The sequence below is a fragment of the Macrobrachium nipponense genome, chromosome 7 (genome assembly GCF_015104395.2).
Source record: "Macrobrachium nipponense isolate FS-2020 chromosome 7, ASM1510439v2, whole genome shotgun sequence".
Lineage (NCBI taxonomy): Eukaryota > Metazoa > Arthropoda > Malacostraca > Decapoda > Palaemonidae > Macrobrachium > Macrobrachium nipponense.
Genome location: NC_061109.1, coordinates 58,433,383 through 58,449,243, shown reverse-complemented (window position 1 = coordinate 58,449,243; position 15,861 = coordinate 58,433,383). Strand labels below are relative to the sequence as shown.

The 15,861-nt window shown below is 36.8% G+C and overlaps 1 protein-coding gene across 2 annotated transcripts in view; it reads left to right on the top strand.

Annotated features, from left to right (window-relative positions):
• LOC135217253 (GTP-binding protein 1-like) overlaps nt 1–15,861 on the top strand; it is a 108,904-nt gene that overhangs the window by 30,058 nt on the left and 62,985 nt on the right. The window contains exon 6 of one of the 2 annotated variants that reach the window (XM_064252982.1): nt 57–110. The exons of the other annotated variant lie outside the window; for it this stretch is intronic. Coding sequence (XP_064109052.1) covers nt 57–110 — 54 coding nt within the window. The remainder of the gene's footprint in view (nt 1–56; nt 111–15,861) is intronic. 2 annotated transcript variants of the gene reach the window in all.

Sequence of the window (15,861 nt, the reverse complement as noted above, 5' to 3'; positions counted from 1 at the left end):
GAACTTATCAGGTATTGAGCAGAGAATAGGTAATTCACAAGGTGATTTTTCTTTAGAATGGCGCAGGAAATGACAGTGGTCAACCTGTTGGGGGTACACAGGAGAAGCAGGTTATGTAGCTCTGTATATATAGTGTAGACTGATATGATTTTCATTATTGTTAATTCTAGAATTTTAGTATTTTAAAGTTGGATTTATTCTTTCCATACTCTCGCACATTATGAATATGTCGTTTGAGTGATTTTGGCCTGTGTTCTTTTAGATGAAGAAGTATTGAAAAGGTTGCACTGCATGCAGTTGTACTATGCATATTTATTATATTTATATTATTCCTGTCTGCTTGCATGGTTACTTTATGAAACCTTCTTCTGTGACTCTTAGTAGTATGATTTTCTTTTGATTTTCACTTAGGTTTTGTTAGTTGTAGTTGCATGATCAATTGGAAAAGTTTCTGAATATACAAGCTGTTATGTCTTCTTTGATATGCTATCATAAGAAGCAAATGAGGCATGTTAAGAAAATTAGAAATTCATCTTTTGGGAGTAGAAGCCTGTAATTCAGCAAATTACTACATTTCAAAGGAAATTCTCTCCTTTGACACGAAAGTTTGTTGTGCGGACTAGAATGTGAAGAGATTCACTATCAGAACTAAATACAAGGCTGTTGGAGTAGAGTGTAGTGTTATAAGTTAAGTTTCTTTGTTCTTGATCATTCTTACTCTTGGCAGTAACATTACATATATAGTTGTCCAAAACAGTTGTTCGAAATTGACTTTAAACATACAGAGGGATACTTTGATGAATTTCACAAGTTGTGTGAAAAGTCCTTTTCATTTTGTTCATGCTTCTATGGACATTATTTTTCTTTTTCATACAGAGAACACCGAGATGGCATATGATGGCCGCATCAGGCTCGTCACCTAAAGCAAAAAATGAAAATGTGGCAGATAGTTAATTCTTTAGGTGGATGACAGTGTTGGGTGTTTCAGGTGATAGTAACCAAACTTGGAAATAGTATTTTATCTTGCACACTGTTAGAGGTAAATGACAGTGGGAAAAAATAAGTAATGTTCATTAATTAGTAACCATATGAAAGGCATTAGAAGCAGAGGTTTCTATGAATGTAGAGGAGGGGTAAATGATAATGGGGAAAATCGTGAATTAGCAACTACGTAGATGCAAGGCGTTAGAAATTTTAGTATTGTGAGGTCACACTCATAGTGTATAGTTATATCAATGTGGTTCACATTATTGTTATTTTTATCTTTATCTAAATGTTACCTTTGAATAATTTTGAAAGTGTGGGAGTTGAAATGAAATTTTTATTATTATAATTTTCTTATTTCTTTTTATTTTGGTGTATCACAGTCATCCTATTCGACTGGGTGTTTTTTTAGGTTGGGGTCCCGGATTGCATCCTGCCTCCTCAGGAAGCCATCATTTTTCTTACTATGGTGTTTCCAGGAGCACACACCTCTGCATGAGTCCTTGAGCTACTTTAGCATCTAATTTTTCCCATGTTCCTTTTCAGGGATCTTGGAATCGTACCTGTGCCCCTATGATTGTGGGTACAGTTTCCACTGGCATATCCCATATCCTTCTTATTAATATTTTCAAGTCTTGATACTTAACAGTTTTTTCTCTTTCTTTCTCATCTACTCTGGTGTCCCATGGTATTGCGACATCGATGAGTGATACCTTCTTCTTGGTCACGTCTGGTCTATTTGCACGTATCACTCTCTGTTCTGATACCATAGTCCCAGAGGATTTTTGCCTGATTGTGTTTTGCAAGGTAGCTGATGAGTCCAGTGGAGGGCTTTTGCTTCTGAATCATGCCTGTTTTTGTACTGGTTCTGTGCAAGTGCTAGACATTCGCTTGCTATATGGTTTATGGTCTCGTTTTTCACATTGCACTTCCTGCTTATGGGTGAGATGTTATTTCTATCTATCATTCTTTGGATATATCTGGTTCTTAGGGCCTGATCTTGTGCCGCTGTTAGCATTACTTCTGTTTTCTTCTTGAGTTTTCCCCTCTGTAGCCATTGCCATGTGTCATCGCTGGCTAGTTCTTTAGTCTGTCTCATGTATTGTCCGTGCATTGGTTTATTGTGCCATTCCTCTGTTCTGCTTGTCATTCTCCTGTCTATGTATATTTCTTGGTCTTTGTCTACTTTTATCAGTCCTTCTTGCCATGCACCCCTGAGCCACTTGTTTTCACTGGTTTTCAGATATTGCCCCAGTGCTCTGCTCTTGATGTTGACACAGTCCTCTATGCTTAGTAGTCCTCTCCCTCCTTCCTTTCGAGTTATGTATAGTCTGTCCATATTTGTTCTTGGGTGTAGTGGTTAGTGTATTGTCATATGTTTCCTAGTTTTCTGGTCTATGCTATGGAGTTCAGCCTTCATTTCATCCACTCTATGCTACTACTGCACTGTATCTAATTACTGGTACTACCCATGTGCTTATGGCTTTCATCATATTTCCGGCGTTGAGTTTTTATTTGAGTATCACCTTGAGTCTGCATATATTCTTTCATGATTATGTCCTGCATCTCTTGGTGTTTTATATTCTCTCCTTCTATTATTCCCAAGTATTTATATCCTGTCTCATCTATATGTTGATGCTATTCCCATCTGGTAGCTTTATCCCTTCAGTCCTTGTCACTTTGCCTTTTTGAATGTTGACCATGGACATTTTTCTTTTCCAAACTCCATGCTGATGTCCTCAGATACAATCCTTAGAGTCTGGATTAGGGTACTATTTCCTTGATGCTCTTACCATACAGCTTGATGTCGTCCATGAACATCAAATGGTTAATTCTGTTGCCTCCTTTCTTAAGTTGGTACCCAGCATCTATCTTCAATACTTTTGTCATGGGGATCATGGCTACTACAAAGAGCAGTGGGGACAGTGAGTTGTCCTGGAAGATCCCTCTCCTGATGTTAACCCCTGCTACCCTTATTCCAGAACTAGTAAGTGTTGTAGTTTATAGGAAGCTGGTAGAGTTTTTCTGTGCCCAAGTATTGTAGTTTATAGGAAGCTGGTGGAGTTTTTCTGTGCCCCATATATTTTAAGACATTCTATTAGCCAAATGTGTGGTATCATGTTAAAGGCTCTCTTGTAGTCAATCCATGCCTTGATTAGGTGGTTCCCTAACTGTTCTTCCTTATGCAGCCTTTCTGTTGGGGGTGGGATAGTGTTTGTATCCTCTAGGTACATAGTTGTAAAGGAACCCCCTTTTATTTTGTGACTCCAGATTCGGGGACTCACATATTTGTGGATTTTTCTCTGGAACATATACTCCCATTATTTGCTGAAAATTTATTTATTGGCTGTATTTTTTATGAGAAATATCCACAAATTCCTGTTAGATTTTATCAATTTCATTATGAAATGCACTTTTTGTGATAAAACTAATAAAAGAAACCAGGAATAAACATTTTTAGTGTGTTTTTCTTGAGTTTTAACTAACAGCATAGGCAGATTTAAGCATTTTTATAGAGAGGTTTCGGCTATTTTTGGGTTTTCGTTATTTGCGGGGGGTCTGGTACCCATCCCCCGCGAATATGGGTGGAACACTGTATACAGTGGTTCCCCCGTATTCACGGGGGATGTTTACCAGACCCCCCTGTGAATAGTTAGAACCTGTGAATGTTGGAACCCCTATAAAAATGCTCAAAACAGCCTATTTTGTTAGTTAAAACTCAAGAAAAACCTACTAAAAATTTTGATACGTACTTGGTTTTTTTAAGTTTTATCACAAAAAGTGCATTTTATAATGAAATTAATTTAAAAAACCAGGAATTTGCGGATATTTCTCATAGAAAAATTCCGCGAATGTGCGAATTTTCCGCGAATAATGCAGGGAAACGTTCCCGAGAGAAATCCGCGAATGTGTTAGTCCGCGAATCTGGAGAACGCGAATACAAGGGGTCCACTGTATATATCCTTTCACTAGTGATAACTGTTAGTAACTTCCACATTATTGGTAGGCAGGTGATAGGCCTGTAGTTACTGTAAATATTTCCCCTCCTCTTGTCTTTCTAGACTAAGGATGTTCTTCCTGTGGTCATCCATTTGGGCGCATGGTGATTTGTGATACAATGCTGGAGTTGTTCTGCTATTCGTGGGTGTTGGGTCTTGAAGTTTTTGACCCAGTATCCATGGGCTTCATCAGGACCTGGGGCTTTGCAGTTGGGAATTTTCTTTAGTTGGTGTCTGATTGTGTCTGTTGTGATCTTGGTAATCTTTAGTCTCCCCATTTCTTCTTCCTTGACTTCCTGGAGCCATGTTGCATGTTTGTTATGTGATACCGGATTGCTCCATATGTTTCCCCACAATGTCTTACTTGGTTCAGCTTCAGGAATTTCCTGGTTGTTGTCTTCCCCTCTTAGTTGGCTGTATAGTCTTTTCTGGTTGGTTCCGAATAGTTTGTTCTGTTGGTATCCTTTATTCCTGTTAATTTACTGTTGATTCTTAATGTGCTTTGGCTCTATTATTATTATTATTATTATTATTAATTATTTTTTTTGGGTCTATCACAGTCCTCCAATTCAACTGGGTGCTATTTATAGTGTGGGGTTCCGAGTTGCATCCTGCCTCCTTAGGAGTCCATCACTCTTCTTGCTATGTGCGCCGTTTCTAGGATCACACTCTTCTGCATGAGTCCTGGAGCTACTTCAGCCTCTAGTTTTTCCAGACTCCTTTTCTGGGATCTTGGGATCGTGCCTTGTGTTCCTATGATTATGGGTACAATTTTCACTGACATATCCCATATCATTCTTATTTCTGTTTTCAGGTCTTGATACTTATCCATTTTTTCCCTTTTTTTCTCTTTTTTTTCTCTTATTATTATTATTATTATTATTATTATTATTATTATTATTATATATATATATGTGGTCGATCACAGTCTTCCAATTTGACTGAGTGGTATTTATAGTGTAGGGTTCCGAGTTGCATCCTGCCTCTATAGGAGTCCATCACTTTTCTTACTATGTGCACAGTTTATAGGATCACACTATGCTGCATGAGTCCTGGAGCTACTTCAGCTTCTAGTTTTTCCAGATTCCTTTTCTGGAATCTTGGGATCGTGCCTTGTGTTCCTATGATTATGGGTGCAATTTCCACTGGCATATCCCATATCATTCTCATTTCTATTTCCAGGTCTTGATACTTATCCATTTTTTCCCTTTTTTCTCTTATTATTATTATTATTATTATATATATATACAGTAGTACTTCGAGATACGAAATTAATCCGTTCCGAGGCGCCCTTCGTATCATGAGGTTTTCGTATCTTGGACCACATTTTACATGTAAAATGGCTAATCCGTTCCAAGCCCTCCAAAAACACCCAGTAAATTATATTTCCAGGCCTAAAACACATGTTCTAGGGTTACGACGCCGATCCGACGGAAGAAATATGACTCCAAAAAGGCAAAATACTGTACATACTTGAGTAATATTCAACTGCATGTAATGTTCAACCCCATTTTTACTGCATATATTAGGACTTTAGCATATGTCCCTTAGCAATAAGCCTAGCCCATGTTAGCGGTTGCTACTGTAGCCTAGTTTATGATTCTGACATCTAAACCTAAGAAGCTAAAAGCTTAGAATATGCCAATAAAATGTATAAATAATCAGTATGTACTCATTTCAAATAATTATTAATGAATCATTAACTATAATACACACAAAAAAAAAAAAAAAACTTCCAATCGATTGTTTACATTCAACTCTTACCGTCTTACGAGTACCGAGCGAACGCAAAGCAATCACTTTTCCTAGGACACAGTAAGCCATAAATTTTCATTAGTATCTCTCTTCAACTAATGAAACTACCAAACAGTATAATAACCATTCATTTCTATTCTTTATTCTATCTTTACCTAATGGAGATACCGAGTTACTGACAGCTATAATGAAACATATACGTAACGTAGTATTGAAGCAGAAGAAGAATTCTAAAAAATACGTATTTGTGGCAGTCTGATTTATTTTATATTTTATGATATCTAATTCACAATTTTTTTTATTAAATGTATTACATGTACTTATTTCAAATAATTAGTAAGTAACCATTAACTATAATAAACAAACAAGAAAAAGCTTCCAAACTTCTGTTTACATCCAGCACTTACGAGTATCAAACGATCGCCAAGCAATCACTTTACACAGTAAGCCATAAATTTTTATTAACTCTTCAACTACTGAAACTACCAAACAGTATAATAACCATTCATTTCTATTCTTTATTCTATCTTTACCTAATGTTTTTTTTTATTAAATGTGTTGCATGAATAAGTTTTTCAATTTACAGCGTCCTTTTACCAATAGAATACTTAAAGCACAAAGGGGTAGATGCTGACCAGTAGGAGAGCCGGATCTTATGGGGTGACTAGCATCAGGAACCAATGGGAGAGTGGGAGGATGGTGGCGAGTTTACTCAGCTGGGGGCCTCGGGAGTTTTAAAAATGTTCTCGGTGGTCCAGGCGAATCTTGGGACTTTACAGCAACAACCTTTCGTATCTTGAAAACTTTTCATATGTAGAGCGGTAAAATTTTTCGTATTTGCTTTCGTATCTCGAGTTTTTCGTAAGTTGTGCCTTTCGTATGTCGAGGTACCACTGTACATAATTTTTTTGGGTTCTGGGTTGCATCCTGCCTCCTTAGGAGTCCATCACTTTTCTTACTATGTGCGCCGTTTCTAGGATCACACTCTTCTGCATGAGTCCTGGAGCTGCTTCAGCCTCTAGTTTTTCCAGATTCCTTTTCAGGGATGTTGGGATCGTGCCTAGTGCTCCTATGATTATGGGTACAATTTCCACTGGCAAATCCCATATCCTTCTTATTTCTATTTTCAGGTCTTGATACTTATCCATTTTTTCCCTCTCTTTCTCTTCAACTCTGGTGTCCCATTGTATTGTGACATCAATGAGTGATACTTTCTTTATGATTTTTGGTCTATTTGCACGTATCATCCTATCTGTTCTGATACCATAGTCCCAGAGGATCTTTGCCTCATCGTTTTCTATCACTCCAGGTTGGTGTTCTTACCACTTATTACTGCAAGGTAGCTGATGTTTCTTGCACAGGCTCCAGTGGAGGGTTTTTGCTACTGAATCATGCCTCTTTTTATACTGGTTCTGTGCAAGTGCTGGACATTCGCTTGCTATGTGGTTTATGGTTTCATTTTTCGTATTGCACTTCCTACTTGTGGGTGAGATGTTATTTCCATCTATCGTTCTTTGAACATATCTGGTTCTTAGGTCCTGATCTTGTTTATTTCTGGGTCTTCATTTACTTTTGTCAGTCCTTCTTCCCATGAACTCTTGAGCCACTCATCTTCATGTGGTGCCATGGCAGAGTGGGTTAGGTTGTCAATGGACTGGTTAAGCAACATTGGGACTGGTCAGTCGTTGGATGGGTAACTGCTCTCCTTGGCATTGATTCCTTGGGAAAGGATCTTTACCATAATTTCCTGTCTTCTCAGCTGTAAATGAGTACCTATTCCTGATGGGGTAGGGTCTATCTATGGGTAAATAGCAAAACTCAGCAATGATGGAAAGAAATGAATTATTATTATTATTATTATTATTATTATTATTATTATTATTATTATTATTATTATTATTATTCTAAGAACTAAATTGTAAATAACACCTATGTCGTCTGTAAAAGTACGTATACAATACTAATGGTATTGAAGTTGGATTTCAAGCTTTGAAAAAAATAAGACAACAATAAGGATATGTAGGTTTCAAAATACTATGAATGTAATTGTAGTATCTCCCACCTTCTTGCTTCCTTGTCCCACAGAAAAGATGAGAAAAAAAATTAGGTACTTTTTGATTTCTGCCATTGTTTTGTCCATGGGTTTCAGGGTTTCCATAGTAAATATTGATAATATTTTAAGGTAGAAATGTGTGTGCCAAATTCTGAGTTACGGATTCAGTTAGTTGCTTCAGGAATTCTGCAATAAGTCTATAATTATTAATAATCTGTAGTTATTTATAATATGTGGGGTGTGATAGCATTTTTATGGAACAGGCCAAGAGGTCTTTTGTTCAAGTAACAAGTATATTGGTAGTATTGAATAATCCTATGGTCAAAAGGGAAATAGAGTAAAGAGCTGGAGATACTGGACGAAAGGTTAAATGTCTTAAGTATTATTTTCTGCACTTTGCATTTTCCTTATGTCACTTGGAAAGAGAAATTCAGTGTGTATGTGTATCACCAATTGCCTCAGGATATTTCTTCTTCTTCACAGGTAACTTGTAAAGTTATGAATTTTAGATAATTGTATGCATTTATTTTGTTTCTATTCTTCTTTTCTGCAATGCAGTAATATCTGAAACATTGCTCTTACCAAGATGTTTTGCACGAATGTCATATCTTTGGTTTGATTAAAGTTTTATTACCTAACTGCTACGTGTGATTTTTTCTTCAACATTTGAGTTAATTTGGTGACGCTCTTCTCTGTATCTGTTTAGACTGCCTTCCAGATGGCATGATGTGACAGCATTTTAATGAAACATGCCTTTATCACTAGACTTCATAGATACCTAGTAATTTGTTGCCTTTTATCACATAGTCAATTTCATCCACATTATCACTAGACCTCATGGATACTTAGTCATTTGTTGCCTTTTATTGCTTTGTCACTTTAATCCACATGTACTCCTCAATCTGCGACAATTGAAGCTTCTTCCTCTTACTACTACTTATCAGGTTGTGTATTTGACAAATTATTTAATTCATGCCCTGGGCAGTATCCTAGGCAGAAGCACTAATGGCCTTTGCCATGTAGGGTATTCTATTGTACAACATAGTATTGCTGGCATGGTAGATCATATCTCTTCTGGGTCAGTGTTTTATTTTGGAAGGATGTTGAAAAGTGAAAAATGTTTTCTTCTTGGTGAGGTCAGGACCTAGAAGTTAGTGTTCAAACCTTTAAGAGGTACTAGACATCTTGACAGAATTGTGAAGATTATGCAAGAAATAATCTAAGTAAATACCATAGGTCTTGATAATTACAGGGATTCTACCAAGCTCCGAAGTAAATCTGCATATGGTTAGAAATTGAAAAGAGAAGACAGTAACTTATCTGGACAGGAAAGTAACACTTCCATTTTAGGATTTTATTATTATATTCACATAGATTTGAAATGAGACCAATAGGTCAGAGTTCTAGTCTTGCTTAAGGCTTACCTGAGGGATTTATTCCTATGTGAGAAGTAAATAACAAGTTTTGATGTAGGAAAACCGTATTTTTGGTTGTTGCTGTTGGGTTCTCAAAGGAGTTACCCTCCATGGTGTGTGCCAGCACCCTACGGTGACTATACTAATATCAAAGAAATATCTTCCTGCACTTGTAGCCAGGTATTACACCATAATGATAAACACTATGACATGTGATAGAGTATAATGGACATAAACACAAGAATGCATTTTGCCTTGTCTTCAGTGAAGCTGTACCCATTTTCCTATGTGACAACTGCAGAAGAAGCGACTATTGCGCATGTGCATCAGACCAAGAACCATTATGCTGTTGGCCAATGCAAGGTAAACCTTTACCCAAATCTCATAGCTTTTCGTCAAGGAAGTGGGAGGGTTTTGAGGACTCAACAGCGACTGCCAAAAATAGTTTTCCTAATGAAAAAACCAGTTTTTTTTATAGCGTAGTTGCTGTTTCGTCCTCCAAGGAGTATTACCAAGAAATTGACAGGTGATGAAAAACTTAAGCTCCCAAAATTTCCATCCCAACCATCTCAAAATTAAAACTAAATCATCTCCATTCCAAGGTCAAGACATCAGTTTCAGTAAAAAGAATGTGAAACTAAGCAAGAAGATATGTTTTTAGTGTAAAGTTTTATAGTGACTTACCTAAGCGGTCTTGATGCATCTTCCCCAGTGATAGTCAGCATACCGTTCTGTTAGGTAGACCCCTGGTTTTCCGCCGTAGCACCTATGGGGTCAGGACTAACCATACCACCTACTGATACACAGTGCAGTCGAATTTGTTTCAAGCATACTGATTGTGATGAACACCGAGTACATTCAGAGACCTCTTCAAAAGATACATTTCTGAAGAAGGCCAATGATATACTATTTATTTTCCTAGTGATCTAGGGAAGGAATGTGGGTTAGCCTTTTTAATGAGGGTCACTAAAATTATTCTTAGCCCTTGTAGAGAGTGTGGTTTATTTGTGGTAGGATGTAGGAAAATTGGACCTTCTGGGATGTTTGTTGTGACCTCTAGGTAAACCTTAAGTGCTAGAACCTGGCATAATGTTCTGTCTGCTAAATTGAGTTTTCTTATAAGATTAGGAGATTTCCTTCTTAAAGGATCCTCATGGCCAGGAATGATGGACCAAGGGACAGTAGTAATTGATTATCAGCAGTTTGTGTGATATATCGTCCCCATCCAAGAGAGCCCAATTCACTAATACTGGCTCCTGATGCTAATGCTGCCAGGAAGATTGGTTTTTGAAGCATGTGGGTTGTGGTTGTGTTAGGTCCATTGAATTGAGGGGTACATAAAAGTTTAAGTACATACCTTATTCAGGGATCAAGTAATTGGAAGTCTTTTGGGATCAGATCTTTGTAGAGACAAGGACTGCAGAAGGGAAGTGACAACTTCTATGCTGGAATCAATACCGAATCCATATATACTCTATCATGTGTCATAGTGTTTATCGTTATGGCATAATACCCGGCTACAAGACCAGGTTAAAAGATATTTCTTTGATATTAGTCTAGTCACCATGGGATGATGGCACATGCCATGGAGTATAACTCCTTTGAGGATGAAACAGCAACTACTCTACCAAAAGAGACCATTAGGAATTTCATGAAAAAAAATAATGGATGATGTATTCTTTTAAGGTGAATTACTCAAATTGGTCAAGACCTGCTTAGATAAAACAGTCACAGAAGAATGTCAAAATACAAATGGTGAAAAAAATAGTAAAGGAATATGGGGAAAATACATAAAGTGCCTCTACTTGCATCAAGTCAACCAAAGCTCCATGGTGCGGGTTTATCCAGACCAGTAAAATTTCCTTTTGAAATCTGTTGGATACCCTTAGCAGAAACTAAGTCTCCTGAAATGCAATTAGGAAATGTGAATTATAAAAATCTCAGTACACTAATTGAAATTTGTTATTTTGTGGTAAAGGTGGTGGAAAATGATTAATTGTCAATTATAAAATCTTTACTTATTTTAAATGTAGCTAATTTATATCCATCTATTACTCATATTGTTCAGTTATAGTTTCAGGTGTAGGGTATGATTTTCTTGTTTCATTTTTCACTGATTTTTGAGCATGGGAGGTTGTGGCTAATCAAAGCAGTAGTGCCTAAATGTATCTTTGTTTGTATGTTTATGCATGAGTCAGAAAATGAAGGTTATTGGAAATGAATGAAGTAAATGTTTACGGAAAAAACCAAAAGGCATGCAGAGAAGAAACAAAATGGGAAGGATGAAAATATAAAAATCCATGATGCACATGCCACATTATTGGTTGTTTGTCAGAGTATATGTCTCATGGGGAAAAGGGTATTAATAAAACATATTTATATTTGAAAAATAAAAAATAAGTAGCAGCCCTCAAAAGTTTAGATTGACAGAAAATCAAGTTTTTGGCGTCTAGATATTTTGATAGCAGAAATAAAATTAATCTTGAGGCATAAAGTGCTTGGAAGTGCAATATCAAGCTGCTTCTCTTGAATATATATAGATTAGGCTTACAGTGTATGAGGTATTTTTCTGTTGTGTAATATAAAAAAATAGTTGTGAGGAAATTGAAACCATTAATAATGAACAAAAAAGAAACTTAAGCTGTAAGTTGAGTGTTGTATTGTAGCATTGGCTGGAAAACCTGTTGCGAGGTAGTATTATAATTGAAATTATATCTCCTGCAATGAGCATGGTGAGTGCACACACAAAGTGAATGGTAGTTAGTAATGTTAGTACCTAAAGTTGTCGTGTCTTTTAACTCCTTTTTTGTCAGTATAACGGCATGGAATATTGAACGTAACTCTTGTTGGTTCTTGTAGATGTGTTCTTGTTTCCTCCTGTGTTTAACTGGTTTGCCTTAAATCATCTTGAGTACTACTGCATTACTTGAAAAACCTTCGTATTCTTTTAGACTTATAAACAAATATAGCAGATATTTGAATAAACAAACATAGCACATTCTCATTACTGGCAGTTACCAATATGACATATTTGAATAAGCAAAAAATAGTAAATACTGATTTAGGAAGATACGTGTACCAAGTGAAGACAGTTTTTTCCCAAGTTGGGACCATATTTCAACAAATTCAGAACATTAATTAATGATATGACATGGGAGTGTAAAGTATTTTTTTGTGAAGTAGCCTATCACAGGGTCAGGTCATGAATTTGTTTTTATCATCTAAATTCTTTTTCCAGTTACAAGGTGTGATAAAAGTTCTGAGATCATGTATACAAAAAATTTGGACTACCTGATTTAGATTTGGCTGCCCTCCCTTTTGAAGTAACCTTTTATGCACCAGTATGTACGGAACAACCTTAGAAAGTCTGGGTGGTGATGTGTGTTAAGAACTACCTCCAATTTGTTTTGAAACCCCTCCTTGGTGTCAAATACAACATTTCAGCTTTGGAAAGAGTAGGGTGTTTTAGAAAGCCAAATCTCGGAAGTAAAGGGGAGCAAGAAGTAATGGTCATGTTTGTGTGGCAGAAAAACTAACTTACTTTTATCAATCTGTCATTGAGAAGACTCATTTTGGAGCATCCTATTGCCATTGTCCTATAGCTCCAGTCATTTATATTGGTTGTTCTTCCTCATACACCTCTAAACATTTCAAGAGATGAGTTGTGGCCTAATATATTTAATAACCTTGATACTCTTTGGGAATGTTCTTGAAGGTCATTTTGGCCTCACTTTGTCCTACATTTATTTTCTCCTCTCCTGAGGCGCTAAGTGTCGCTCAGAGCATTTTCCATGTCTCAATACTTTACTGAGTCATCTCAAGGGTTAGACATGGAATTTGACATTTGCTTTCTATCTATAGTCAAACTGCTAATGAGTTTGTGTATGCAGTTACAGAACTTGTGGAGCACAGGTGCTAATGATGACTAAATGATGCCATGCATTGCATAGGTTATGTAAAGGCACTGCTCACCAATGCTCCTCTGCTTTGCTTCCATACCTGTACTACTCTGTTCCATCATTTGCAATGTTATAGTCTCAGAACTTTTTAATAGCTCCTGATTGATACTGAATGGTATAGAAATGGACACCTGATCTGTTTCCAGGTGCAATGTGTTTATTACATAGATTTGAAAGTTGTCCATAAAAAGAAAAGGCATAAATCTCTTTGATTATAAGGTAGGATAGTTGTAATCATTTGATAAGGTAATGTTCATTATTTGGGTGATGTGTTTGTAGTGGTATTGCATTGTGTTTTGTGATAGTGAGATATCGATACAGTTCATTTCCTTTTTAGTAATTTTTGTAACTTTATACAAATCATTTCCTATTGAGTAAGTTTTGTAACTGTACTTGTTGGTAGTTATGGAATTCATGAACTGTCATTTGTATTGAATATCTCTTTATTTGTTTAAGTTTGAATTTAATTATCATTTCACTGTTTTGATATTTGGTGATGACTGATTTTGTCTTTGTTACAAGGATGAAGTTGGAGGTGTGATGTACATAGTATTTAGAGGGAAAGTAAGAATGGAGGATACGTATTTGATAATTATTGGGCTTAAAAAATGATCTTTTTCTCTTTTGGTTATTTTGTTTAAAATTTGAAGTAAAAATCTATACAACAGTGCAGAATTTTTTGACTCAAGAACTTTATTAAAATTGCCTAACAGTGAACCCTTTTGAATGATGATGACATAATCTAGTAAAACTTGATAACATTTTAAACATTCATAACAATGATGAATTGGTATAGTAATTTAATAACATTTTGCCTTTGCTTTGCATATCTATTGTAGACTTACTTCCACATGTATACACACCCGTACAGGGCACTCTTTCACTGTCTTCATAAGTAATGCTAAATTATATTTGTGATACGTTTGATAAGGACTGCCTTTTGTTGGCATCAGACTCAGTACGTAGTTTGTGGGAATGGGAAATTTCAGTTGTGGAATGTGTCAGAGTCAGGTGATGATATGTTCCATATATGTTTCTGTATTGAGGCCTTTTTGTTCCTACACTTAATACAAACCCTTAGTCCTTTACATAAGGAATTACTTTCAGCATAAGCTGGAAATCGGTCGTAAAAGAATAACAATAAGGTAGTTAGGCAGTAAATGCTTGTCCAATATTTTTGGCTGCTGTGTGGTGTGCAGACCTGCTTTCGCTCTGTCCATCGTTGTCATACGAAAATCCAAAACTCTGAGATTTTTTTTTTTTTTCGCAAGTTTGTGTGTTTTATTTGCTTGATTAATATTGTATCATGCAAACCCACGACTCAAATAAGCCTAATCGCCCCCCATTTTTGCAACGTATTTGTCCTGGAGTTGGGGGGGGGCAGGAAGTGTGATGGCTTCCGCTCAAAGATTGATGTGGACCCTAACGTTCTCTGCGTAAAGTGCCGAGGGCGTGAGTGTTCAATTAGTAATCTATATGAGATTTGTATCTCTCGGTCGGCAGAGCAGTGGGGAAGTCGGAGGGTTACACGCCTCCGACAGCTCCGTTGGTGACTAATCCTTTGTCTTCCTTCCTCCCACCATGCAAGCTTCCCCATCTTGCTGTTTCCCCTTCAGGGGAAATGTCTCCTTCCGCTTCTTCACTTGATTTGTCGAGCGTAGAGGAAGGGGGGAGGCACGCCAACTCAGAGTTGTACTCGGGGCTTCTGCTCGCTCCGGAGGGGATCTTTCTCCTTCAGGGCCAGTGGGATCCCTCCCACTAACCTGTCTTTTGCTCCTTCAGTTGTGTCTGTCTCCACAGTTGGGGATTTGCAGCAGGCTTGGGTGAAGTTGGGGTTGCCTGGCACTCCGTCTCTCCAAGGGCTAATGAAACATTTTTTGTCAGCTCTTGTGACTCATGGGGCAACTGCGGTGACGACGATGACTCTGTCTGTATCTGGATATTTGGCATCACCTCACCTGGTATATACACAGCACGTTACCACAGTAACACCTTCAGTGGTAGTGTCGTCAGTGCCACACACAGGTACACCTCATTTAACGATGTACTTGTAATATAGTTTGATAATTTTTCATACAACTGTGTATTTACATACGTATTTGATCTGTCACCCATGAGATCAGATGATACTAGAGGTAAGAAGTGCAAGCGTAAATCTTTATCAATGCTTGAAAATGCTTATCCCATTAGTGAATAGTTTAGTGTTCACTTTCCACAATAGATGGCATTGTGCTTTGTTCAAGTTTTGATGGCGACATTCAAATGCCCCGTGATCGCCGAAATTCGTTAATTACCCTCTACAATAAAAATAAATGATGAAGAAACTAATAGCAATAATTATGAAATACCAAATTTAGAATATGAAAGTCACTGCTAAGTAATGTGCAGATTCTGAGAAAAGTTTAGTACTGTATTGACTTAGTATATTGTTAGTAGGCTAACATGGGAATGTAGGCTAAATGTGTTAAATAAAGTAGACCTATATTAAAGAAAATTATACATTATGAAGTTATAAAATGATCAAGTTAAAATATATGAGTAATAAAATGATAAAAATCATTGTCAGAACTTTGCCAAGTAATAGGCTATGTTGGAAACTAGTTCTGTGTATATTATATAACTAAAAATTAATGCTGTGCGTCGAAATAAAGAGGAGAACGCATTTAACAATGAATTCATTGAATGACGTGGGCGCT